Source organism: Acanthopagrus latus, chromosome 13 (genome assembly GCF_904848185.1).
Source record: "Acanthopagrus latus isolate v.2019 chromosome 13, fAcaLat1.1, whole genome shotgun sequence".
Lineage (NCBI taxonomy): Eukaryota > Metazoa > Chordata > Actinopteri > Spariformes > Sparidae > Acanthopagrus > Acanthopagrus latus.
The window spans coordinates 15,511,896-15,539,057 of NC_051051.1; the positions used below are offsets into that span (position 1 = coordinate 15,511,896).

Consider the following 27,162-nt stretch of genomic DNA (forward strand, 5'->3'; position numbering starts at 1 on the left):
TGAAATAAGAAAATTGGGTTTTATTATTGCACAAACCATTGTATAGTTATTTTGTGAATATCATCGAATGTAAATCGAAAACATTTTAAGGCATAAAAAGTAAATACAAAGACTGACGTTTACATACTTTGTAATGTTTTTAAGTGTGATGAAATCTAAATATGATAACTGGTGTAAAAGCGAATATGTGTTGATCATGTGGTTATATAGACTGTGTTAACTGTGTCTGCATGGCACTTTTTGGGCGTATCCAGCCTAGGAGCTGGTTTTGGTTGGTTTGACAATCACTGAGCTGTCGGCGAACACAGTGGAGTAGAAACCATTCAGGAAACTGTTCTTGAGTCGGTGCAGGAACTGGACATATCTCACCCCTGGTCCATATCCAGAGAACACATGTGACACCTGCAGGCCAACACAGAGACGTGCAATGAAAAAGTGCACTGGTGGAAAGTACATTCACATTTAGCCTTGTACTCAAGGACAATTTTTAAATACATTGACTTGAGTATTTTGGTTTAATGCTGCTACACATTCCATTCTATTACAGAGGGAAATATTGTCTTTTTGTTCTCCATTCATTTGATAGCTTCAGTTACAGTTACAGACTCGTCGGGCTTCCCCACAACGAGCAAGCTGCTGCAGGAGAGTGGTGAGTTGTTTTGTCTTTTCAGTAGAAATCCGGCAAAGCTAGCAGACGTTTGATGCCTCAAACTATGTGCTGGGATCCTATTTGTACTGTTGCTGAAGTTTGGTGCCGTTTTGAGCATTATTTGTGGCTATGAGTGGCTTTTTGATGGCGGTTTCTTGCTAGAGGCATAGACTGCAGTGTATTGTCCTCTGAGGTTGCTAAAACTACATAAGCTAGCAGTCGGAAAACTTGATCTCTCGAGGGGGGGGTCTTACTCGGTGTCACAGTGTGTATGACCATGGATTAAACTTACGCTGGAATGTCCCTTTATTAGCTCCAACAAATAGTGATGTTTTTCTCTGCACATGGTGTCATTTCAATTAATGCACGAGTGGCCATTACTACATTCATCCTAATACTTATGTACTTTTACTTGGGTATCATTTTTCATGCAGGATTTTTACTTGTCATATTTGTGTAGTATGTTGTATTTGTATGTTGCCAGATTAGTACTTTTAATTAAGTAAAGGATTTGAATGTTTCTTCTCTATTTGCCAGGGGGATCGGTAACTCACCTCCTTCCATGTGTGTGAGTAAGAGCTGCAGTCCTCAGTGGGGTTGACAGTGTGCTCTGAGATCACCGTACTTTTGTCCGCACCCAGTAACTTGACATGCAGCTGGTAGATGTGATTATGCAGCTGACTCTCCTCATACCTGACATAACAACAGACAATAAGAAGTTCATGTTGAGGAGAAGAAGAAATCGTAGCAAAGTGTTGTATTTTATAAAAGAAAGGAACGGAGGGAAATCCCATTCTCCTTACTATCAGAACCAAATGACAAAAGATCTTTCCAGAGTTCGTCACTGAGGAAATTTAATGGAACATTTTTGTAAAATCGTGGACTTTTCGGTAACTTCTATCAAATAACGATGATATGAATATTCAACAAGCCAGGAAGAAATACTTGGTGCTGCAGAAGATACAAAAAATGTAATCATAATCTTATTAGATTATACAGTATACAGCTTTATTAATTATGAACCTTGGGTTAAAAACCTTATGTCCAGTCAATAGGGATGTGAAATAAAAGAAATAATAACTGAAAGGCAGTTCATTTATATAGGCAAATCCAGGTTATCCGTTTGTTTGCATATCATCTACAAACACATGCCAAACCTATATTATACTGCTAGACCTACACAGACTGTAAAACATGTACTGTACATGTCATCTATGTGTGTTACAGCCCTGCTGATAAGATAACATGGTCTATCACAGGGCTGGAGGTGGGAGGTGGGTGGGGTGCTCATTAACTCACCAGTCTTGGATGACTATTTCAGGCTGAAACTCATCCAGCAGCTCCTCCCACAGTCCCTCTGCCTTCAGGTCCACAACCTGCTCCATGGAGAACCAGCTAAGGATGAGACATGAGACACCCTTATTACATGGTCATTTTGTGGGATCAACTTTTTTAAGTTGTACCCTGACCTTATATTTATACGCTGACTGGCATTCCCTGCTACAACCAGCTGTGAGATAAACGTCTGATTCCCAGTAACACCCACCTGTACCGAGGCAGCTGACAGATCACAGCACCTGCAGGGATGCCGCTTGTATCATAGGGTAGGACTTCTATGCCTGTGGTCCAGCCGCTGAAGTCACCTATGAATTAAGAGAAACATTAACAAGATCTGAGGCTTTACAAACTTCATTTCCTTCGTTTTTCATTTGCTGCAAAAATATCCTGATCCCTCACCCTCAGGCTGAAAACATGGAGGTCCACGTCTTGGTACATCAGACTGTTCCGGTTCAGGTGGAGGGTTGTCCTTGCACAAGCCTGAGAGAAATAAGACAAAAGGGACAGCTGTTCATGTTACCAGGCCTTTGGAAGCCACTGTAATCCCCCTGTACATGTCACAAACAAGATATATCTGCCGGTCACTAGGTGTGCCTCTGTGCAGAAAACACATACTTTAAGTATCAGTCGGCACAAAAGCTTATGTCTGAACTATGGGACACACCCAGTGTAGTCATGCTGGGTGTCACTGAGTAATCCATCTTTTTCATTTGCATGTTTTTTTTTTTGTTTTTTTTTTATACCCAAGTGTACGGGGTAATCACTTTTGTTTAAAAAATAGACTGAATTGGAAAGTAAAATACAATTACCTAGCTTCTGTTACTCCTTTATCCTTTAATGTAGATGTGGATGAATTGACCCGTTAAACCTCAATTAACTTACGTTTACATTTAGAAATAGAGTTTTAAAAAAAAAAAACCTGCTTTAAACAAGTTATTTATTACAATTAGGGCTGTTACTATTTACTTTCATCATTTATTATTCTGCCAGTTAACTGTTTGTATATAAAATGTCAAATGATACGTGATAAAGGCTCAGCACAATTTGCTGGAGCCCAAGGTCCCATTTTCAAATTTCTTTTTTTTGACCGACCAACAGTCCAAAGCCCAAACACCCTTTATTCCCCTTCATTAATGACAAAGAAGAGCTGCGAATCGCATAATTTAAGATTCTGAAACCAGCAAATCCTGATGATTCATAGGGTCAACTGATTACAAAAAACAGTTGGAAATTCAATTTCTTTGCAGCTCTAATGAAAACTGATGCATATTGTAAAAATATAGGTATATTCCTATACCTGTGACACTGTTTCTATTGTTGCCATTTTACCAATCCCTGTGTTAATGGGTGTACTGTACTTGTATTGATAATATCACAGACAGACAGATAGCTAATTGTTCCCTGTAGTGACAGCATCTAAGCACAATGGTCTCTCTGAACAGATAAGGCTTAAGAAATTAGCCTCTCCAGAGTTCAGAGCAGGGGTGCCCAAATGTTTTTTTTTTTTATTTTCTTGGAGGGCAACAAACTGAAACTTAATTGTGGTACAGGGATGAAAAGCAAACACCTATTATAATGTCATAAAGCAAAATAGCAGGTTTTCAGTTTCCCCTAATTGACCAACTTCCTGAGCAAACTGTCACCTCTGCCTGAGGCGCTTAGCTCGTGAAAGCTTATTATTGACTGGGGATCCTACACATTTAAATGTTTACCTTACAAATAGTATAACTAGCATAAACGCAGATTTATATTATACTGTTTTGAAAATCAACTTTTCATTGTTTTGCTGGAAACACCTGGCAGGCCAAATCAAACCTTATGGCCGGGCCCCACTTTAGGGAGCCCCGATGAAGAGGCCACAATGCCGAGCGTACATGTAGACACTGTAGATCCAGAATTAATATTGAGCATCAAAACAGCGATGACCCATTCACAAGTAGAGCCTAGTACAGTATTGCATTAGACCTACAAAACCCACTGATTGCACAAAGCTGCACAACTGATTCAATAAGCAGAGGAAGCTTGCAGATAATTGGCTCAGCGTGGTTGATTACAACACCCTGAAACCACTGACACTGAAACTTTCCAGGATGAGTTAACACAACGCAGAAACTTCAGAAACTTTGTAAAACACTTCCACAGTTAGTGAGCAGGCCCTTCATCTGTGTCAGCACTGAAAGCTGAACCCGCTGGAGATCCCTGACGTGCGATGCTCCTCGGTGAATTAAATCTGTCTCTGGATCAGTACAGGGCAGGAAAACAGCTCAGGAATATCGTGTGTGTTAGAGTTATGGTACCGTGGGGCGAAGGGTTCTTCAGTAAATTCCTCCCGAGCGGTTTGGCCTCGTACACCGACTTCCAGTCCACGCTGTCGGGCATCGTCGCGCCCTGCAGACTCCACTCAGCCTCACACCTCTGCTTCCATTCGGCGGCGGACATGGTGCCACCACACAGTCCTATCAAATGTCACTGATCGATCCAGGAACTCAGCGAGGATCTTTGTCTGCTCTGTACTCCAGACCACACCCCAGTGTCGCAACATGCATGGAAATACAAACACTTCCCTGGCCTCTTAAAGTCACAGTAGTTTAATAGTGCTGCTAAGAGTAATACATATTTTATCATATCATGAACAACAAAATATTACAATATTATTATTATTTTTTTTTGCTATGAGGTGGGGTGTCTGATGAAGTGGTTTTAACCGAACTAATAATAATAATAATAATAATAATAATAATAATAATAATAATAATAATAATAATAATAATAATTGAAACATTTAAAAAATGTGTCTAATATTAGGGGAAAAAAATCTAAATTAATTTGACCTTTTGAACTATTTTAATTATTGTCTTCTGTTTAATGTATTTTGTTGATTTAAATTGGTGCAAATGTTGTGTGACCAAATGGGCAAATGGAATAACAAAATGCTAAAAGTCTTTCAAGTAACTTCTTATGCTATGGGCTACTTTTTCGATTGTACGATTTAATTCAAATTGACAACATGTAACTTACTATGGGAGTTATTTGATGTTGAGTGTCATCCCCAGGTTGTCAAATACAGATGCTATGAGCTGGTGTAGCACCCAAGCCAAACTGACTGTCATATTCTGGGGATGAGACTCAACAGTCAGCTTTTTTTTTCTTTTTTTTTTTTCTTTTTTTTTCTCCTGGAGGCTCCATTTTGTCGCTTTAAGTTGGCAGTTTCATAGTTTTCAACTGTATCACTTGCAGAATCCAATTCATACTGTACAGTATTATGAGTAGGCAGTGGCAGCCTGTAAACTAACTCTTATTCTTTATTTCCCTTGCACTTTGCCCCTATATGATCCCTCCCTGGTTACAGGACTGTTGTAGAGACATTTCTGCCCTGACCTTTGCACTGTATGTTCACTGGGCAGATATGAATTGATACTTATGGTGCACTGATTAAACTGATAGAATTCAAGCTTTATGTGTTCAATTGAATTTATGATTTAGTACAGTTTTCCTTCAGTAGTTGACCTGTATATGCTATCTATCTATCTATCTATCTATCTATCTATCTATCTATCTATCTATCTATCTATCTATCTATCTATCTATCTATCTATCTATCTATCTCTATCTATCTCTATCTATTTATATCTATCTCTATCTCTATCTATCTCTTTATATCTATATATATCTATCTCTATCTCTTTATATCTATATATATCTATCTCTATCTCTTTATATCTATATATATCTATCTCTATCTATTTCTCTCTCTCTCTCTCTCTCTCTCTCTCTCTATCTATCTATCTATCTATCTATCTATCTATCTATCTATCTATCTATCTATCTATCTATCTATCTATCTATCTCTATCTCTCTATCTCTCTATTTCTATATCTCTCTCTATCTCTATCTCTATCTCTCTATCTCTCTCTCTATCTCTCTCTCTATCTCTATCTATCTCTATCTCTCTATCTCTTTATCTCTCTCTGTCTCTCTCTCTCTCTCTCTCTCTCTCTCTCTCTATCTCTGTCTATCTCTATCTATCTCTATCTTTCTCTATCTCTGTCTATCTCTATCTATCTCTATCTCTCTCTATCTCTATCTATCTCTCTATCTATCTCTATCTCTCTATCTCTATATCTCTCTCTATCTCTCTCTCTCTATATCTCTCTCTATCTCTATCTCTATCTATCTCTATCTCTCTATCTATCTCTATCTCTCTCTATTTATAACCACACTGCTAGATGCCACTAAATCCTACACACTGGACTTTTAATAATGAAATGATTTCAGCAGGGTACTTCTAACGTCACCTGTTGATACACAAAATAAAAACAATGTGACTTCACTGTGATTCCTGGCCGTCCAGACTCTTTAACTCTTTTTCGCTTTCCTTCCAGAAAGGTCAGCTGCAGATAATAAATAGTCCTTCCTATAAACCAGAAATGGGTGTGTATTTTTGCTTTAAGGAGAAGTAGATATCATGTTAAATGCATTCATTATGAAAATTCTATTTTTTACTGAAACTAATACAACCAGATTTTAGCAATGATCATTTTAAACACTTGTATTTCTTTTTATTTTGCACACTTTTTCATCCTTCTTTTTGTTTTGCTGCATACACAGGTTTAATGTGTATGTTAAGTATGTACTGTAGCTGTACAAGTTCCTGCCATCAGCTGTATTATTAGGTGCCTACTGATGCGTTTAACTGACCTGACTGACAGCCTGTAAAAGGCCCTTATCTTACTGATTCATTTACCTTTTTACTGTAGCTTGTCTGTATGTTACAAATGTTTGTGATCAGCACTGAGTTGACTCTGGAGATGGATATGGCATTTCATGTAAATACTTACACTGAAAGCAACTATTTGGCAAAACAAAGATGACAGAGAGGGCCAGGGTCAGCAAACACTGTATGTTAATGTCTCCACCTTGTGGCTTCTAAGTGCATTAAGCAGTGGTGTGAAAAGGATTCTAAATATTCCCTACATAGCATGGGCAAAATGTTGTAGGGAGAGAGCACATTGTATTTTGCAGAGGTAGAACTGTCTTTTTTTTTTCCTGTATAAGAGCATCTGATGCAGCAACAACTCAAATTCAAGAATATATCTTAAAGGAAGCTCAGTCATCAAAGCCACGCAAATATAGCAGATATAGTACAGGTGTATTTTAGTAATTTTGTGTTGCACTTCCAGAAAGCTGGGGGACATGTTAGAGACAGATTGAAAAGAATGGTTAAGATCAACGGAAGCTGAGGTATCTTTTATCCACAATAGGAGTCAACTTCCAAAAACACTTGATTCTGCATTTCCCATATTGCATTCACATTGCATGTCTTTTAGCAACAGCCAGATAAATGACCCGTCTTTGCAAGTCTGCGCTATTAATTTTTACTCCAAATTTTCTGTTAAATATCTGGAGCCTGGAACCTAACTTAAGGTCATTTTAGAGAAACATCTTTGAGGGCCCCAGAAAACATGAAACTGTTTTCAGGGGTGTGTCATCAGATAAAAGAACATATTAAGTGTAAGATTTTTGTTTACATACAGTATTATGCCACTGTTATTAATTAAAACTTCTCTTAAGAAGACATTTTTATATCATTACAAGTGTATTGTCATTTATTACCTATATATAACAACCTCCAACTTGGAGGAGGAGTTCTAGCTTTCAGCAAATACAGTTATAAACACTAATACCTGCTTACAACTGCATTTGGAAGCTTATAATACACAAACACATGCAGTGGTGAGATCATATACAAAGCATCACACTTGAGCTGACTTTTGACTGCATTATTCAATTTTTCAAATATATTTTAGAAGACTTTTTTTTTTCAATTTGAATGATCCTTATTGAAAAGTGTTTCCAAAGCCACTACATATATTTGACCTAATATAGATTGTGATGATAGCTACTATTAATGCTGGTTTTGTAAACCACCATGTCAAAAACAAAAACAAAGATATTCAGATTTTTCAGATTTTCATTTTCACATTTGAGGCCTCTGAATGAAGCCTATGTAGATGCTTATTGGTTCTCTAAATACCAGGAGACAAGATGAATGCTAGTTCATCAGCAAAAACAAACAACAGATGCAGCTTGAATTTATATTGGTGAGTTATAGTTCCGCTGCCGACGACAGAAGAAGGACTCAGAGCCGGTAGGGTTTGCGTTGGGCAGAGAGCCAGAGAAGCAACAGGGGGCAGCAGACACTGTGTGGGAAGAGTGAACTGCTGCAGGGCATCACTCCAACTGTAGTAAACTGGTTCCAAAGTGCATACTCTATAAACAGAAAGAAAAGTGGGGGTGTAACACATTTAAACACTATTCCAGAGTTTTGCAGTGAAAGTGTTTGTTCTTTGAAGCCGTGGCCTTCTCTGGAAAAGTAGGACAGCAGACCTGTGATTATGTAACAGTCATTCAGTAATATGATCGCAGCTGCTAATTGTTAGACTTGTGTGACTGCGTGGACAAATGCTTAAAATCTTTTAACTTCTTAAACCCTCTGCAGTCTGAATCAGGTTCAGTGGCGGTAACAGTGTATATTGTCTTAAAGAAAAATTCTCTATAGCTCAAACTCTTCAAAAAACAGTGGAAATGACTCAACTAAAAGTACAATCACCATTGCTAGTAAGAATGAGCTACTTGATCTCATCGGCTGAGCCACAGGAACATGTAGGCTGGAACGACACCTCCACTGGTTGCGTTCGTACACATTTCCCACCTGTTGTCTACCCATGTGCCCCTGTGCATTGTGGGTTAACTGACCCCTGTGTGTTGGAGGTGAACGGTGGCTGCCTGATAATTCCAGAGTTAATCAACTCACCGTAGTGAAGCAGTTGAACAAACAGAGCCCTAAAGGAGAGATGGTACAAACATTAGGCCAGCTGTAAGAGGATAAAGAAGAATCCCCTCTAATAAAATGACAGCTTTAACCCTGGTTAAAGGGGCAGGCCACCCATTTTACACGTAAAGGTCAGTTTACTCATCATGGAGGCAATTCTTACTTGGCTCTGGAGAAGCTTTATCTAATCTGAGAAAAACACACTCTGAATATGCTATCATGGTTGTAGAATTCTAGGCCCTACTAGAAAATGGCATAGTGAAATCAATAAGGTAGATAACGTCCACCTGTGCTCAAAGCAGCCCAAGTCAAGAATGTCTGCTGTAAAAGGGGTGTATTGAAAGGCATCCTGAAATTTCACAGTTTTAATTATGGTAACCAGACCTGTAGACTGTCTCTGTCCTTTTACTATCTATATAACGTGACTCATAAGGGATTCAAGCCAGGATATCACTGCCTCTACTGCCTTGCTTTGACTTTACTATAGCCAAGCTAAATAGCCAGAATATCTCTTAAGGTTTAGGAAAATTTTAAAGCAGTAATAGATAACATGACAATTCCGTGAATCAAATCTTCCATCCAATCATCACCTGAATGAACACAAGAATATGTTAGCAACCGTGTGTTGCACAAACTGAGGGCAAACCTATTCAGGCGAAAGTTACACCCCAATCCCAAAGGTTATGGCAATGGGCCAGGTGTAACCTTATTCCATGTTACACGGCATAGTGCAGCGTGTCAGTTGTGGGCATCACATGTGCATCATATGTGCATTGATCCATGGTCACATACTGTGCGCCAAGCCTCTGGAATTCATTCAGATGTATGATACATATTTACTATGCTTAAATAGACATTACTCAACTAGAGCACAATGGTGTTCATGTGTTTGGGCCCAGTTAATCCTTCTGACACAGCCATACCCATTTACCTAGCAACAGCACCTGCATGACTCACATGTTAATACTGTGGTAAAAGGACAAGGAGGACAAGTGCCACGTCTCTAATCTCACTTGATCCACTGTTTTCTTTAAACAGAACACAATTTACCAGTGTTTTGTGATGCAAACCTTTAAAACTGTGTATATATATATATATATATATATATATGATGCACAAAAAGTATAGCTCAAATCTTCAACTTTTGATAGATTTTATCAAAATCATCTAATTGGATTTAAAATTTTAAAAAGTAATTGGTCAAGTGCTACAGCAATGCACTGACCACATTTGCCACATGTGCAGCTTCATTTAACAATACTAAGCTACAGTAAACAGGTGCCTCTTTTGTGGAGGGTTTGACCAAAGCTAGCTGATGTCCAGTCAAGTCTGACAGACAGAGAACTGACTCGATGAAATTGAATCAGGGTACTTGGTGGGCGGGAGCTCCTGTTTGACAGGGTACAGATGGCACATCAGGCATGGTATAATTATAGCCTCCCCCTGACCACACTATGTACACGTGACCTCGGTGTATTTAGTTTCAATGGAGAAAGACCAACGACCTACACTCCAGCAGGCACTGCAAGACCACTCCAGATCTGCACAAGAAAGTTCAGCTTCCATAAGACTCAATTTAGCCAATTTATAATCTGCATTTTAACATTAGAACAAACGTACGTTTTTCAGGCTTTCGGCAGTCTGTAGATACAGAGAATTATTTCATTTGAACTCAGACACGTATATATTGTGAATGAGTCTTTAAAAATAAATATATTCCCTCAAATACTATGTTGCTAGGAATCATCTGCATCTCCAAACAAACTCTCTACAGACAGGTGTTGAATTGAATGCAGGAGAGAAGCTTTAAATTTAGTCTGCCATAAAGGTGTTATTTATAGAGGCTTGTTATGTCATTGTATTAAGTTGCTGAGCACATAATGTTACTCATGTTAACATATAATGTTACGTACAAACTTATTTCGAATGAAAACTTTACCTCACGACGGACTCACCACCAGTTGCAGAGATAACAAGATGATACTTTGATGTTTGAAATGATACTTTCTTCATTCCCGACCAATGGGGCGTAATTTGCGCTCACCAAACACCCAAGAGTTTAGCACCGCTAAACAGCTGGGGCTTGACACTGTGCTATTCTGACACAGGTCAGCGCACTTGGCATGGATTCCTTCCAAGGGTCAAGGTGTATATGTTTCACGAAAGTGTCCTGCAAGGCCACAAACTAATGCTCACTTCCTCCGACACGATCCGTGGGATAAGAAGACAGAAATTGTTCAGATTTAACCGGCTAAGGTTTCAGACAAACCAGTTCAGTTCATGCAGTAACCTAACAATTCAACACGTATTTTCAAATACACCGCCACCCACTATTTCAATGAAGCAGCTTCCCTCAGTTGGAATGTGTCCATGCTATAAGGAGTGAATATTTAAGTGGGCTGTTGGGGGTTTCAGCATCTTGTGAAGCTCGAGGAACTCCGTGTACATGAGCAATGGGCACATCAACATGTCACTGCCCTGTTGCATAACTGTTCCGGACTGGCATTATTCAACTGAGGATCAAATGGCAACAGCAAGCCACTCTGTATCTCTTTTGCAAGTGGCACTACTTCCTTTTGTGATTCCTACTTACCTATACACCAGAAATGGAAAGAAAATGTTTGAGTCAATGCAATGCAAAATCCAGGCATCTACACTTTGCTTTAATTGTATGCACATAAGGCAAAATGAGCGCTGTATGGTGGTGATAGAAAAATGCATGGCGTGATAGCAGAAACCTGCACAGAGACTAATTTGGTGGCCGCCCACTTGGAGGAGGACAGGCAGCAGGCAGCTGTGTAACAGGAGACGGCGTTTCAGTTCAGGGCAAGGGCACTGTGACCAGCCGACACTCCACTTGCCTACATCTGAAAAGCAGAACATATAGAAAGAAATCGTCCAAATACCACAGGAGAAGTGTTGGAGAACATATTGTGTGTGTATGTGTGTGTGTGCAGACGACAGACGGTCTGAAGCGCAGGCTAGAAGTGTGTTTCAGGGTTGGGTTGGACATTTGGTTGGGAGGCAGGAGTGTTCTACGTGCTGGTTGGACAGACAGGGGTGGTAATGATACGGGGGACTGGAAGAAGCAGGTGTGAGCCGGTCAGCTGCCAGTCATGGACAGCTGGGACATCCCACGGGGACTGTTGTCTGTCGGGATGCCCCCCATCTTGGAACAGCGGTTGTGTAGACCTCATAGAAATCCCCTTTTTAAATTGTTGATGCACCTTCAGCATTTCAGCTCAACACTTGTGATGACGCAGTGACGTTATCACCGACCTTTTCTCCTGTGTAAATAGATTCGGACTACTCACTGTATTCAACTTTCACTTTGGCTGTAGGCGAATGGGGGCGGTGTTCATGAAAAAAGGTGGGGGTGATGTAGCTTGCCTCGAAGATTTGGCAGCCATGAATCCATGGGGAACACACTTGGGCAAAAATTTCTCGTTTTCTTTCGACTGATCACAACCGAAAAATGTAGTTCAGCTTTTCTGCATCGCTTATGACTGGTTTGTTTACATCTGGTGTGTGAATTTCAGGTAAATTTAAGTTCACCTATGAATTAAAATGCAGTTATTACCTACTCAGCTCCACGCTGATGGAAAGTCAAGTGAAGTTTCATAGTCCACAACTGAAGTAGATGGGGACCTGTTTAAAGACATACAAAAACAAACAAAAAAAAGCAAGTCTCCTGAAGCCCTGAGATCCCAAATTGATTTGAAAAGAATATTTACACCATCGAGGCCCCGTGAAGCTTGTGCATCCATTTCAGACGGGGTGCATGTTAACACTTTGAGTTTAACAGCTACAGTGGAGACTCTGGTCCAAAAAAGGGTGTAAATAATGTCTTTCAAATCAATTTGGGATCTCGGGGCTTCAGGAGACTTGGATTATCTGTCGGTTTGATTTTATGTTTTAAAACAAGCCCCCAGCTGGTTGTTTAGGAGAATGCCGCCACGCTGTTTTGCCTTGAAGCCCCAGAAATGTTTTGTGGACCACTTAACTTCACCTGACATTCCATCAGCATGAGGGTGAGTAGATAATGACGAAGAAAACAATAACTACTAAGATTCAGTTGATGTCTTGTGTCCGTCTCTGTACTTGGATAACAGATTGGCACTTGCATAGCAAGAATCATTGTCAATTCTTCTGGACAAAACTGTATTGAAGCATTGCATGACGCAGCTGCGGAGCATATGCATTGGTAAAATAGTGTGAGACACTTGAGAGAATAGAGTATCAAAGAAGGGAGGCCCTAATGAAGTTAATGTCAAAAAGGGCATCATCTTTCATCCACAACGTTCCATCTGACAGCCAGTATTCCCATCTAAGATTCGATGTCTGATAATTGAGGTGTCAATTAAAGCCACTCTGAGTCATGGCTGGTTTGAGGTAGCTGTGGGAGTCGGGGAACAACATAGAGGGGGCTAGGGGTTAGGGTTAGGGTTTCTGTGGACTGCACTGCTACAAGGTGCCATTTATAAGTGAAAAGAATCCTGACTCTTTCCAACTCTTTCACACCACACAAGGACCCCTAATGTCCATAGCATTCTTGGCAAAAGTTAAACTCAGCCTTTTTCCGTGGCTTCAACTCCCTCCCCCAAAACACCATCCCTCACACACCCCCACTGTCTCCCACCATCCAACTGGTGCTATCTATGGGCCAAGGGTGGGGTGGGGGTGGTGGTGGTGGTACAGCTGCAACACCCGTCTTGGATGACTGAAATGTAAATGTGTCTCTTTCACAAACTGTTCATAGTATCAGCACAGGGGACCTAGCCAATGAGAGCGCAGTGGGAACTAAAATGGCCAAGCCAATGGCGTGCGTCTGCCTGGTATATAAACGGGGAGCGGAGACCTCCAGAGTTGGGCGACCCCTATTTTGGCTGTGGTGAACAGGATCTGATCCCTAGGACTGTTACCTCTGTTCTTGTCTGCTGTGCAGGTAAAGAAAGATGATTAGTTTGGCGGAGTTAAAGAGGCATGCCTGGTGGCTTGTGTGGATTCGGAGAACTATGCAAACATTTTAAAACGGCAAAAATCATTTTGGCTGCTTTTCATTCTGTATTGAAAGTTTTTTGGAATCAAAGTCTGAGATAAAATGGAAAAATGAACGCACAACTATTTCTGGGATGTTTAAAACCTTGTGGTGCATTCTTGGAAAAATGAGGCATACTGGGTATCACAGGTCGCTTAAATTTGGCAGATAAACAAAATAATTGATAAAATAAAAAAGATGCATGAACAAGATTTTTAAGCATAGCAGTTGCTACATTGCTGTTGCATTAACTCGTATCTATCTGTAGATTCATACTGCGCAAATGTCCCTCTCATCTGGACAGTGATTTATGTGGACAGGTGCCTCACAGACATGTGAGAGATGGCCTGAAGGCCCTGCATGTCCTGTAATTGATTTTAGCCATTTAAGAGTCACAGACTTAAGATGGCTTTAAGCTAGCGAGAGAACTGTTCTCTGCAAAGTGACTACTGCTTAAAAATATTGTATTGCATAAACTAATATGGTGTGCTACCAAAATGCTATACTGCACTCCGATACGGATCACATTTCATGTGATGTCACAAGTGCATCATTGCGAACGTCAGTCTTTTATGGTTCATATCATCAGCCTATTGAGGCAAGATGAAAGAAATGATACAATTGTAACATATATGCCTATAGATTAGAGAAACTGATAGATCTTTATGGAACATGGCATCTGCAGCTTGTCAGTCAACATAAAACATGACCAATTAACGCTCCTTCATGCGTTCATGTGTCAACTTGTAAACTGGAGAGCAGGCGTTGTGCATGTACCAAGAGAGTTAAAATGCTACTTGTATATATGCAAAGGACATTTTATAAGGGTACACAGTCAGATGTGCTGGTGCTAAAAATACCCAGCCAACACGCACTCCACCCCCTACTCTATTTCAACTTGACATGTGATCCATCGAGAATTGAGTGTCACTTGTTCCCAGGATTCTTGTGTCGACACCATTTAAACTCTGCAGCTGTCTTGTAGAATATCCCGTATCTCCAAATGCTGGAGAATATTTGTGGACATTCATATCACCTTCACACACAGTGTCAGATTTGGAGGAACTGGTTTGGTTTGTGATCATGCCGAACCTCTGTTTTAGTTTGCTCATGCCGTTTGTTCCTCTCTTTGCAGTGTTAGAAAGCAATCATGCCTTTCGGTAACACCCACAACAACTTCAAACTCAACTACAAAGTTGAGGAGGAGTACCCCGACCTGTCCAAGCACAATAACCATATGGCCAAGGTTCTGACCAAGGACATTTATGCCAAACTGAGGGACAAGCAGACACCCAGCGGCTACACCCTGGATGACGTCATCCAGACTGGTGTGGACAACCCTGGTAAGACACTTAAATTCAGACAAAGAAATCTGTTTCTGAATAGTAAAACCATCCAGGTCTGCGAAACCAAATAAGATTGCATCTTCTCACTCCTGCTTTCCCATGTTCTCTGTACCTTCAGGTCACCCCTTCATCATGACTGTTGGCTGCGTCGCTGGTGATGAGGAGTCCTACGAGGTCTTCAAGGATCTGCTGGACCCCATCATCTCTGACCGTCATGGTGGATACAAGCCAACTGACAAGCACAAGACTGACCTGAACTTCGAGAACCTGAAGGTGCAGTAGAAAAGGAAAAAAAAAAAAAAAATCGAAAAATCGCAAGACAGCATAAGACTGAATGTATAAGACTTTCAGATGTTAGACCCAACACAACTGGATAACTAGGCAGATCATAATGCACAGCGCCTTCCATTTGTGGTCTCTGTTTAATTTTGCATTGACTTTTGTCATTAGGGAGGTGATGACCTGGACCCCAACTACGTTCTGTCTAGCCGTGTCCGTACTGGCCGCAGCATCAAGGGATTCACCCTGCCCCCCCACAACAGCCGTGGCGAGCGCAGACTCATTGAGAAGCTGTCCGTTGAGGGTAAGCTACCGACAGTTTAAAAGCATAAGGGCACAAAATGTTGGCGGGTAAGCTTAGCCTTTCCCAAGTAGCCATTCATGGTGAGTTTAAGGATAAGAAGTGAAATATAGGGTGATGAACCCAACAAGCAAACACACTCTTGAGATCTACACAATTGTAGAAGACCAATCTCCTAACTGCACATCTGTCTCTCCAGCTCTGACCAGCCTGGATGGTGAGTTCAAGGGAAAGTACTATCCCCTGAAGTCCATGACTGATGCCGAGCAGGAGCAGCTGATCGCTGACCACTTCCTGTTTGACAAGCCTGTCTCTCCCCTGCTGACCTGCGCTGGTATGGCCCGCGACTGGCCCGATGCAAGAGGCATCTGGTAAATATGAGTAAAGATTGTCAGCTGTGACAACACTCTTGAAAACTCTCTCTATGAATTGACTCGTCCATTGTGTTTCTGCGTCACCTGTGTGTTTAGTTGACCCTTTGCATTCATGTCCTTGCAGGCACAACGACAACAAGACCTTCCTGGTCTGGGTGAACGAGGAGGATCACCTGCGTGTCATCTCCATGCAGCAGGGCGGAAACATGAGGGAGGTCTTCAAGCGTTTCTGCACTGGTCTGCTGAAGGTACATATTAAACCTTGACATAAGTGAGTGAAAGCTGTTTGGATTGTCTCTGGATGTCCCCCCTGACTCTCCCTTTTTCTTATCCGCCAGATTGAGGAGATTTTCAAGAAGCACAATCACGGCTTCATGTGGAACGAGCATCTCGGCTACATCCTGACCTGCCCCTCCAACCTGGGTACCGGCCTGCGTGGTGGTGTCCACGTCAAGCTGCCCAAGCTGAGCACACACGCCAAGTTCGAGGAGATCCTCACCAGGCTGCGTCTGCAGAAGCGTGGCACAGGTACAAATGTTTTCACCTATTGGCTAGTGGGCGATTTGAGGAGGAACACCACCCCCTTCTTAACCTGTTCCCCCTCTCCATCCTCTAGGAGCAATGAGTGCATGGGCAATGTTTTAGTTGAACAAGTTAATCTTTACAGCCTGACTCATTGGTCAGTTATCTAACTGAATAGACATAACTGCAGGGTTAGGATTAAAAATCGAGAAACTGCAGACTGTGTTCACTAGCTCAAAATTGAAGGTCCATTGAGATCTTCAGAGACTTTCTCTGTCGCTCACTCCTTGACCTTTGTCCTCTTCAGGTGGTGTGGACACTGCCTCCGTGGGTGGTGTGTTTGACATCTCCAACGCCGACCGTCTGGGCTCCTCCGAGGTGGCGCAGGTCCAGCTGGTGGTTGATGGTGTCAAGCTCATGGTTGAGATGGAGAAGAAGCTGGAGAAGGGAGAGGCCATCGACAGCATGATCCCCGCCCAGAAGTAAAGAGAGACAATCTTATGTTTTTCTCGTGACCATTCATGTGCAATGGAGCCAGCTGACGGGTGGGCAGAGGAAACAGCCGCTCACCTAGAGACTCTTGACTCTGCTCCCCTCTACTTCTTCCTTCCAGCTTGTTTTTTTTTCTTTTCTTTTCTTTTTTCCACCCCTCTTTTTTTTTCACGTTCTCCAGTGTTGGTTGGGTAACATCCTGGGATCAGCCTCCACTCAGCTGGGCTTGCCTGGCAGATGTGGCATCACCTACTTTTTTGTTAGAAAAAGTGATGATAATTGAAGCTGTTCATACTGTTCAATAAAAAAAAAGTGCCCGTGAAACAACAAATGAAACTGTGGTCTTTTGTGTTGCAGCATGACAAAGTGGAAATGAGTTGAAAAAGGAAAATTAAATGAGAGCCTAACAGCACATATAAACACTCACCTTGTCAGATGATCGAGAGCTTAACACATATTCAGATGGTGTGTCGTGAGTTTTAAAAACATGCCAAAATGAAGGAAAAAAATGCCAACATCAGTGAGTTTTATTAATCTTCAGCTCCATGTTCTCCTTATATACCACAACCACTTGATCTCAGTTTACAGTTTGTTTCTGAGGGGAGGAATTCAACAGCAGAGCAGTGTAAAATTACTCATACAGGTCAAACTGTGTGTTTCTTCAGTCTCTTTTGCATATAACATCAACTGTTTCCAAAATCAGCTTTGAAATGACAGTGCATGTTAAATACTGAGCCCCCGAGGGTCCTAATACTGTACCATCCACCATCTAAGCCCGACCAATGTCTGGGCAGGTACACACGTGTTTAATCAACACTCAACAAAAACTCTTTTCAAGAATTTTTCACAGTAGATTCCACCTTAAGACAATGTTCATCCATCTTATACTAAGAGTGAGTTGTTTTACATTAAGTCATTTGCTTTATAGCCCGTTTCACTTCGCAAACAACCTGATTCATATTTGCAATCAGGAGACAGTGACGTAACGTTTCTATGGCTTGTATGCAACCCGGGGCTTTCGACATGTCAGGGACTTAAAAAGTGTAAATTCAAGTTGAAACTGCACAATTAATACCCAATGCAAGTGTCTGGATCTAAAACTAAACCTTTTACTTACACACTGTACGTTGTGGTACACTTCATAGCATCTAAATACCTCTAAGAAGTCAGGAGTCCTCTTTAGCATACGCAACCTATCCTCTAGCAAACCCGGTGGAGTGAAGTCACTGTATTTCACTCAAGCCCTCCAGCTCATTTCTGTGAAAGGGGGGGAAGGACCTGGCGCTGCATTTAGCACCATTTCTTTGTATCAATTTATGTCTAAAAACGATCGCATCTGCATTTCACAAAGCTTCCAATCCTAGGTGTGCATCATATTTCATTTTTTTTCCCCCCAAAACCCAAACTCTGAAGTCATGCAGGATTGCAGGTTGATTTTTGTTCCCCATTGTCACTGACAGAATCTGCTTTAAACTAGAATTACTTCCCTTGCTCTAGCTATAAATAAACCTTGAGCTCTAAGATATATACTATATTCATATATTTTATATACAGCCATCAACTGACTGATATAAATCCTGTTTTTTTTTTTAAATGATATTATTCTAAAAAATAAATAAAGTACCTGTGCAAATATCCACAAATTGAAGTGTTTCACATTTAAGACATTGGCGCCCTCCAGTGGCTAGTTCTGGGTATTACCTATACAGGTACACTGGAAGGAGCTGATTCAAGTCAAAGCAAAGTGCATTGAGGTCTATATTACCTAATGCTAATATACACCACAATGAGAAACGTCCAGGGAGAGGACAAAGGACAGATTGGACTTGGTGTCTGCTTCTCACCTCAAGGAGGACAGGTCAGCACCGGTCTCCCCTGTTGGGCTCCATGAAACAGCACACACCAAACAGGACTGAGAAGATGTCAAACGTGGGTCTACAATGTGAGAGTGCGGATGATGGCTGAGTGTCTCCCCGCAAGAAAGCAGGGTCTCAAACAACGAGCCGAGGAAAGCCGACCGCTCATTGTGACAATAGAAAAAAAGTGGGTGGTACATACCGAGGTGGTGGACAGCTAAGGTTGGAGTCCCTGTTAAATGTAGGGAGTCGGGGGGAGTTTTATGATGGCGGAAGAGGAAATGGAGGTGGTTAAGGGGGGGTGTGTTTTGGGTCACCATGAGCAAAGCCACAACTGAGAGAGATAGTATTAACAGTAAATCAGCAGCCAAACAACATGATCTCTGTAGCCTACGGAAATATCACAGTACGTTATTCACTAAAAACAGGGAGGGAGAATAGAAAGCTCTCTCAGTTTTTCTGTCTCTCTCTTTTTTTTTATACATTAAATATGTACTGTATGAAGGCGCTGGGGGTTGTTCACTTTAAAGGCAACTGGACTAACAAAAAGAAAACACTGTGCACACTGCCTTCATCATGTCTCTCCAGATTCAGAACACTCCCCCCCCCCCGATCCCCACAGTCGTCAATAATGGGCAGACCAGTTTATAGACTGTGCCGCCAAAAGGAGAGGGTGGACATTTGGATGTGTGTGTTTCTCTGAGTGTGTGTGCAAAGGTGGGTGTGCAATGTGAGAGGTTTCGCTTGCTTGGCTGATCTGCTTTTGGTGCTTCCCATCAACGTACTAGGATGATGGCTGAGGTGAGATCACATGGCACAGGACAGAAACAATGAATTGCTTCGCACTGAAACTTAAACAGACTGAAAGGATCTCCGTTATTGTGTGGCGGGACAACGGACAGATTTCAAGACCGCACACGCCTTGCTTGAAAGATCTCAACAGTTGAGGGCGTTGAGATAGAGAGATGCTCTCAAGTATGTGTCTCTGCTGTCGTGTCTTCAGTACAATACTTTTGAAGGAAGGTAAAAGGGTGAAATGGGGTGGGAACAAATGCTACTGGCGACAACCAGACAGAGCTGACAGACCATGAATCCAGCCAACCAGAGAGCAGCATGTGTGCATCAAGTCTGTGCAGGCCTCTCTATTCATTCAGTAGAGAGCCAGCATTGAAAGTAAGTATAAAAACACAATAATAATAGTTTAAAAGTTATATACCCTTACAGTAATAGTTTTAGTTTGTAAAATATAATAAAACTGCTGCTCTATGCGAACAATCCTTGGCCTTTGTTAGCTACCTTTAGCTAATTAGCTCATGGGACCTAGAGTTTGCCTGGACTGAGAGCCGACTGGGGGAGTTCACCACCAGCGACGGCGTTCAGCAGAACTGGGTTTAGCGGCCTGAGAGTGAACACAGCTAGACGGAACTGAACTGGGACCTAACACAACCACGGAGAATGAAGGAGGTCAGTTTAAAGACAGGGGACACAGTACGGAGGTGACTTACAGGAGAGCGGTGAAAGTAAAGGTGTGAAGTCGCAGCTAGTCGGATATCAGCAGCGACCAAAAATGATGTGTTGAAATGCAGTCATAGGACATATCTCCAAGCTGAAACTACAGGGACTATATCCTCACGTAGTACAAACTGGTATTAGGAGGCAGGACAAGCCGGGGCTAGCTGGTTAGCATGCTAACTTCAGTAGAAATCTCTGCAGCACAGTACATAAGACATCTTTACTTATTTCCTCACATTCATTATTTTTTCAAATGTTTGAAACTAAAATTCTGGTAATATCTTACAACTTGCCCATTTAACAAAATAAGTTTTATTAATTCAATTGTGCTAACCAATGGGTTTGTTTCTCAATATAATTATAATTATAATGTCATTTCTGCTTGTCCTATGCAGACACTAATGTGATTAATAGGCAACAGATCTGCTTGTTAATGAAGTGGAAGATGTGACTGGCTTTTTGTATTCCAGGTCAGCATCTGATTGGCTGCTTCAGAGGCCTGTCAACCCTGCTCCCACTGACCCTAATCCAGTGCAGGCGTCACTGCTGTATCTACACGAATCAAACCAATGCAACCCTCTGAGGCCGCTTATCTGATGACTGAGTTGGACCATCTCCATGTTTGCGCATGTTGTTGTTCCCAGGTGATAAAAAGTCAGCAGATAATCACATCAGGGAAAAAAAATGGTGTGCGTAAAGGTGACATATAAAACAACATTTGTTAAAAAAGGACTGGCTGGTTGATGACGTCCGATACACAAGAGATGGTGTTTTTCGGTGGTGGTGAAAGTGACAGTGGGATAATGATCAGAGCAATAAATAACAAAATAAAGAGTCATTATGGCTAGAGTAGCAATAAAAAATATTCAACTAGATTCCGTCTGATCCAGGTCCAGTGGGTGCAGTTGCTCAGTGAAGAACTTGGCTGAGCTGGGTGGGGTGATTGGGTGGAGGGGGGGTGCTTCAGTTTTGTGACTTTTACGGGTCAGGTGTGCATGTATCTGTGTGTGTGTGTGTTTGTGTGTGTGTCTGTGTGTGTGTGTGTGTGCAGGTGGGGTAGTCATGAAAGAGACAGAAGGAGAAGTCTTTTCTCTCGGGTCCAGCCCCTCGCCCCTTCTTCGCTAATTTTTTTTCTTTTTTTTTTTTTTCAGCAATTATTTCCACCCCCCTCCCTTTGCGCACACACATCAGCACTCACTCACACAAAAACACACACTGGTACACAAACACACCCTCCGTTCAAAGTTCAAGGTCCTTAGAGATTTGGGTGGCAATGTCCCGAAAAGCTAGCGGTGCCCCCCAGAGTCGCGTGTAGCGCACCCCGTTAGAAGTCTCGGAGGTGCCCGTGGAAAGATGGCACACCTCGGCCTCGAAAGCCACGCGGCCCCCTGCCACGCCATGGGTGCAGGAGAGCAGAAAGGGGCCGGCATGGTGGACCTGGCAGCCACATCCGAGCGCCGCCTCCCGCAGAGCCAGTACCACCTCCGCAGGGTCCCGCCGCACACCGCCTCTCAGATCCCAGCCACGTCCGACGGCCCGGGGCTCGGACGCTTTTTGATACCCAGGTAGATGGCAACTAGAGACAAGAGGACACATTAGAATAATGTTCAAACACTGGACCACAGCTGTCTTACAACTGAAAAAGCAAATATCATCTGTTTTGTACGTGCTGTCAGTGCAGCTGGAACACATGTACTGACCTTGTGACCGCAAATCTCCTGATTCCCTCAGATTCATTTGTGACCCTGCAGGACAAACGGGCATGGTAAGAGGTAATCCACTAGAGCACGACAAGCCTTATGATCAACCCATAACTCTCAGATGAGATGGCATTCAGCAGTGGATATCACACAGGGAGACCAAGCAAGCATCGACAACAACAAGCACGTGATGTGCAGAAAGTTGTGTCCTAACCTTACAGGAATGCACCTTCACCGTTTCTCACTCACAGTATTTACATCATGCATCTATAAACGCAGTTCTTGACTTGTGACTACCTCTGCGCGTTAACACTACACATTCCCAATGAGTCTTCTTCACAACACATGGAATAAACATTTAATGGCTTTCAACCCATGAACCACATATACAAAATGAAACCATAAAACCATTTCTAAGGGTAGATTTGTCACAAAAGACTAGTTAAATGACACCGATCCTGAAACTGAAATGCAAAAACAACGATAAATGAATCTTCCTCGGCACTACCATGCTTGAAAGCAAGTGTGTGGGACCTTGACAGTATGAAGATGACTGACAAGTCATGCAGACAAGCAATAACTCATAGATAGAGGTATGAAATAAGTCGGCAGGCATTCACAGACTTGAGAAAAATTCCTGTGTGACCAGGCAGACAGATGGAGCAGCACAGGCAGACAAGAAAAGAAGCGAGAGACATGGGAACTTACTAACTGTTTTTGATCCTTGTGGAAGAGTACAACCCGAGACTGATTTGTTTGAGCCCTGGCGCTTGGACGGGTCAAGGTTGACCCTGATGCCATGACAGGGGAAGCACAACAAGATAAAGATGGAGAAAAAGAGGGAATATGGGGTAAGAGCGGGGGGGTTGGGAGGGGTGGGGATAAGAGAGAATATAATTGAATCACAGGAGAGCAAGTGGTGGAAAAGAGCGCAGCGCGGGAGCTGATTGGCAAGGATAAAGCTGAGGTTTGATAAGATTAGACATGTGTGATTATGACGACTGGGAGGGAGAGGGGAGCAGAGGATAATCCAGGGCCACAGAAGGACTTGCCAAAAGGCCTGGGTGAATAAAATGTTCTGATAAGCATGGATCCATACCCAGGCTGCGCTCAAGCTAAAAGGAATCACTGGCAACACTACATGATGTCACATCACAAAGTTGATTTCCTTGGTTTGATTTAATGTGAATCTTGTCTTCTCAGGACATATTCTGCTCTTTAGATCAGCCTATAGTCACTGAAACAGCAGAACAAACCATAAACTGCAAAAATGATAAGCTACCAGTCACAGGGAGTGCAAATTGCAGGGCCCTCGTGCCCTGGGGCCTAGTTACAGAAACACCATATAAAAGTTGGAAATCCTATCTTCTCTCAGTTTAGGATGACATTTAAGATTTTTAGTATTATAGTAACATGTTTACTAACTGCATTTAGGACAATGCCCAACTTGTCTTAGTATAGGAGTATTACCGATTACAGAACTGTCCTAACTGAAGAAGTTCTTAGGAATCCTAAGTTGAGATGGCATAGAACCTGTCCTAAATTAAAAATAACTGCCAAAAATAGAAGCACACCTGTTGTAGGGTCTGTACGACAATGACAATAAAGCGTAGGAATATGAGAACCAAAATATATGATTGAAAGGCTACTCAAAGCTCAACTGTTTTAGAAACACTAACGTAAGCTTGTTGGAGAAGCTAATATTGTTATTAGCCTATTGGAGACGCTCCCACTGTTGTTAGCCTATTGGATAAGCTAACAATGTTGTCAGCCTATTGATGAACTAACACTACTGTTAGCCTATTGGAGAAGCTAACACTGTTGTCAGCCTATTGTTATTATTATTATTGTTTGTTTAATCAGTACAAAAGTACAAAAACATAGTTAAAACATTAATGAGCTTTAAAAGGTGCCAGTATCCTCATTTAATAACCTTTTTTGGAGTGCTTAGCTAGCCGTTTCCCCATGCTGTCAGTATTTGTACAAAGCTAAGCTAACAGACTCCTAGCTGTAGTACCCTCATAGACAAAAATTGACATGGACAAAAATTAGAGTGGTATTAATCTTCTCCTCTACATAAACTGAAATCTTGACAAAATGAAACAAAGTTCCCAGTTAAAAAGGTGCAAGCGTCCAACATGTTGAGCTTTTTAAACTTTTTGAACTTTCCTAATCACTGATTTGCCGTGATGCTACATTTTAAAGACCTGACATTTTTAAATACCAGTATTTTCCAGTCTATGAGAGGACTGCTTCCGACCTGTCACACCTAATCAACAAGTATACATCAACGCAAACTAGTGTTTTTCTTCTCCCCGCCGTGATGTGCGACGTGGTGTGCATCTACCTGCGCGTGAGTTTCGAGGTCAGCTTGGTGAAGAGGTTGGAGGTTGCCCTGGTGCGAGCATGCGGCAGAGGGCTTGCGTCATGGTGGGACAAGGTGGGTGAAGTGGGTGGGGCTGAGTACACCGGGGGCCCGCGGTCCCTCAGCTGTCCCCCGTGAAAGGTGCTGCGGATTGTTGAGCCGCGGGTCAGGCGGCATCTGTCCGAAGAGGAGGAGGAGGAGGCGGCTCCGGCCCCGGAAATGCTGAGCGTGGAGGGAGACGCTGCAGTCATGCGGTGGCCCAGAGAGCTGCAGGGAGGACAGGGAAGAGATTGTGTTACTTTTTAATAATTTTTCGTATTTACTTTTTGAATATACTTCATTTACATAGTCCCCCATTTCCATACCCTTGATTTAAATGTGACCATTCATAGCTTCATTGGATAAAACCCCTTTAAGTAAAATGTGGGACTATTTCGCTTCCGCAGCAGACTCTGTTATACGTCTATATAACATGGTGTATAAGCTAAGGTGGCTCTCAGCGCTTTACAGCCAACAAAATGGCAGACACAGGTCTTCTTGTGCCAGATTTTGGAAATATGGTCATAATCTTGGTAGATCTGTACAAACTGAGTCGGCAAGTGTCCAAACACAAAATGTACTGAGAAGTTCTATTTCAGTTTTTTCACACGTCCTCCTTACAAAAGAGGAGTGGAGGGTGTTGAATGCTACCACTTTCAAGTAAACATTTTAAGGCAAAGTAACTGGAGCATCCATCCTACACCCAGCTTTTAAAGTTAATGTACGGTTTGAGCTTTTTTGTGTTCCTGCTTTCACAACAGATCCCTATTCTGTGCGCTGACATGGCTCCATCAAACAGTTGGTACCTGCTTTAACATCCATTAAAAGATGTGCACTGACAGATGTGAATCTAAATAAACCTCTAAGACTAAGTGATACCTGTTGTCTTTGCCGTTCTGCAGAAGAGAGTGTCTGTCAGTGCCCGAGCGGTCCGTGCACACATATGTATTCCGGCGTGTCATGGCGCTTCCGGGGATGTTATTCTACGGAGAGAGCGCGATAAGGTCAGAGGTTGATATTATCCAAGAGTCACCTTGATTTTCAATGGAACCAAATTTTCTATACATTGCTACAGTGTCACCTTCAGTATACACGAGGACAATGTCTCGTTATATGAATGACACCGACACAGTTACTAAATACTAGGGGTGTTAACACAAGGCTGCATCTTTTTATTCTGCAAAAATATCTGCTGTATTTGTCTACTGTCAAGTTAGACCTTAAAACCCCTTAACACATGTTATAAACAGAGGGTAGAAATAATATTACAGTAAAACAAAACAGCATAAATGTTATGAAAGTAAATCCATAAAAATGTCATTAAAAAGTGATACGATCGCTGTTGATCCTCAGTTCAGGAGCCCTGTGTGCAAGAAAAACCCTGGGCCCCCTTTGGACGTCATATGAGACTCACCACCCCCTCTCTACCTTTGGAGGAAATCTATCATTTACCGTGGTGGCAGTCATGTCTTTGCGGCGGTCGGGGATCTCTGACTTGTTGGGGTTGTTGGCACTGCTGACCATTGGGCTGGAGGGAGGGAGGCTGTGGCTCCCCATCACGCTGCAGCTGGCCTTACGTGAAGGCATCCGTCCCTCCCGCAGCTCCCGGTCGCCCGTGCTGGTCGGGCTCCGTTTGGGGTGCATGACGGGCATGGAGGGCCCGCCTTTGTTGTGGAGGACAGCAGAGCACAGACACACAGGGACTCGTATAAGGAATATTCTGAATATACAGCGAGGGACTGCAACATATAACCCAGCCATAAAGCCAGCCATAGCCTGATGTTAGGAGCAATAACCACATAAGTTCTTCAACCAGCAATGAGACTCCAGGCGAAGACATCCAGGTTAACGGTGCATCTTACCTCAACAACTCTTGACAACATGTCTTTATGTTTTTCTTCCCCATTATCCACCAACTAACAAGTGATTTTCATTTCAGATGAAAAGATGTGTTTTGATACACATGTAGCTCATTCAGAGGAATTATGAAGTTAGAGAAGAGACTCACAGAAGTCGCTGTGTCGTCGCTGCCTGTGGTAGGTGGAGGCACTGCGCTGGGTCTTGCTATGTGAGGAGGAGGTGGAGGAGGAGGAGGAGCCAGTGGCGGAGGAGTGCTTGTTGGTCCCGTTGGTGATTGGGCTTGGTCGTACCCTAGCCAGGGACAGGCTACTAGCTGTGCGGGCCTCACTGCCCTCCTAAAACGTCCCAGTGATATCGGAGAGAAAGGTGTCAGAAAGTGTGACACAATGTGGCAAGAACCAAAGACGGGTGATTGAAGATAGCAGCGGGTTTCAGTCTCCCTTGTATCAATTCAACATTCTGACAAGAGGGTCAAGGTATTGAACCTCCATGCTAACAGAGCTGATTGAGAAGTGACGGTTAAAAGATGGCACATCATATGCAGGAAAGTCAAAGACTACAATTAGCCACTGCAATCTGAATAAAGATCATTTTCCTCTGGGTTAAGCAAAGTTATTACACACATTTAAAATCTACCAGCTGATAATTAATTTGTGTGA

General features: G+C 42.3%; 3 protein-coding genes across 7 annotated transcripts in view; 1 reads left to right on the forward strand and 2 right to left on the reverse strand.

Moving 5' to 3' along the window:
• On the reverse strand, positions 1 to 4,516 carry nccrp1 (P1, F-box associated domain containing). Its single transcript, XM_037120673.1, has 6 exons — positions 4,285 to 4,516; positions 2,387 to 2,467; positions 2,196 to 2,292; positions 1,949 to 2,044; positions 1,204 to 1,342; positions 1 to 402 (listed from the first exon to the last, which is right to left on the reverse strand). Exons 1-6 carry the CDS (start codon positions 4,424 to 4,426, stop codon positions 256 to 258), a joined length of 702 nt encoding a protein of 233 aa, XP_036976568.1. The 5' UTR covers positions 4,427 to 4,516; the 3' UTR covers positions 1 to 255.
• A 9,169-nt stretch (positions 4,517 to 13,685) lies between these two features.
• Positions 13,686 to 17,502, forward strand: ckma (creatine kinase, muscle a). The gene is made up of 8 exons (XM_037118422.1): positions 13,686 to 13,764; positions 14,993 to 15,200; positions 15,322 to 15,476; positions 15,654 to 15,786; positions 15,983 to 16,154; positions 16,282 to 16,405; positions 16,496 to 16,685; positions 16,987 to 17,502. Exons 2-8 carry the CDS (start codon positions 15,008 to 15,010, stop codon positions 17,163 to 17,165), a joined length of 1,146 nt encoding a protein of 381 aa, XP_036974317.1. The 5' UTR covers positions 13,686 to 13,764; positions 14,993 to 15,007; the 3' UTR covers positions 17,166 to 17,502.
• A 178-nt stretch (positions 17,503 to 17,680) lies between these two features.
• mark4a (MAP/microtubule affinity-regulating kinase 4a) overlaps positions 17,681 to 27,162 on the reverse strand; it is a 28,317-nt gene continuing 18,835 nt past the window's right edge. Inside the window, exons 12-18 of one of the 5 annotated variants that reach the window (XM_037120441.1) lie at positions 26,652 to 26,838; positions 26,096 to 26,322; positions 25,523 to 25,626; positions 24,587 to 24,871; positions 22,948 to 23,030; positions 22,240 to 22,284; positions 21,917 to 22,115 (exon numbers count right to left, since the gene is read on the reverse strand). In XM_037120441.1, coding sequence (XP_036976336.1) covers positions 22,051 to 22,115; positions 22,240 to 22,284; positions 22,948 to 23,030; positions 24,587 to 24,871; positions 25,523 to 25,626; positions 26,096 to 26,322; positions 26,652 to 26,838 — 996 coding nt within the window. In that variant the 3' untranslated portion in view covers positions 21,917 to 22,050. Of the gene's footprint in view, positions 22,116 to 22,239; positions 22,285 to 22,947; positions 23,031 to 24,586; positions 24,872 to 25,522; positions 25,627 to 26,095; positions 26,323 to 26,651; positions 26,839 to 27,162 lie in introns of all 5 variants that reach the window. The other 4 variants (XM_037120442.1, XM_037120443.1, XM_037120438.1 and 1 more) reach the window with 4 other exon arrangements.

Excerpts from the sequence above, each read along its gene's own strand:
- ckma (XM_037118422.1), top strand. The coding sequence starts at position 15,008 with ATGCCTTTCGGTAACACCCACAACAACTTCAAACTCAACTACAAAGTT. Across the intron at positions 16,155-16,281 it reads CCCGATGCAAGAGGCATCTG|GCACAACGACAACAAGACCT; the intron begins GTAAATATGAGT and ends ATGTCCTTGCAG. Across the intron at positions 16,686-16,986 it reads TCTGCAGAAGCGTGGCACAG|GTGGTGTGGACACTGCCTCC; the intron begins GTACAAATGTTT and ends TGTCCTCTTCAG.
- nccrp1 (XM_037120673.1), bottom strand. The coding sequence starts at position 4,426 with ATGTCCGCCGCCGAATGGAAGCAGAGGTGTGAGGCTGAGTGGAGTCTG. Across the intron at positions 1,343-1,948 it reads GAAATAGTCATCCAAGACTG|GTATGAGGAGAGTCAGCTGC; the intron begins GTGAGTTAATGA and ends TTGTTATGTCAG. Across the intron at positions 403-1,203 it reads ACTCACACACATGGAAGGAG|GTGTCACATGTGTTCTCTGG; the intron begins GTGAGTTACCGA and ends GTTGGCCTGCAG.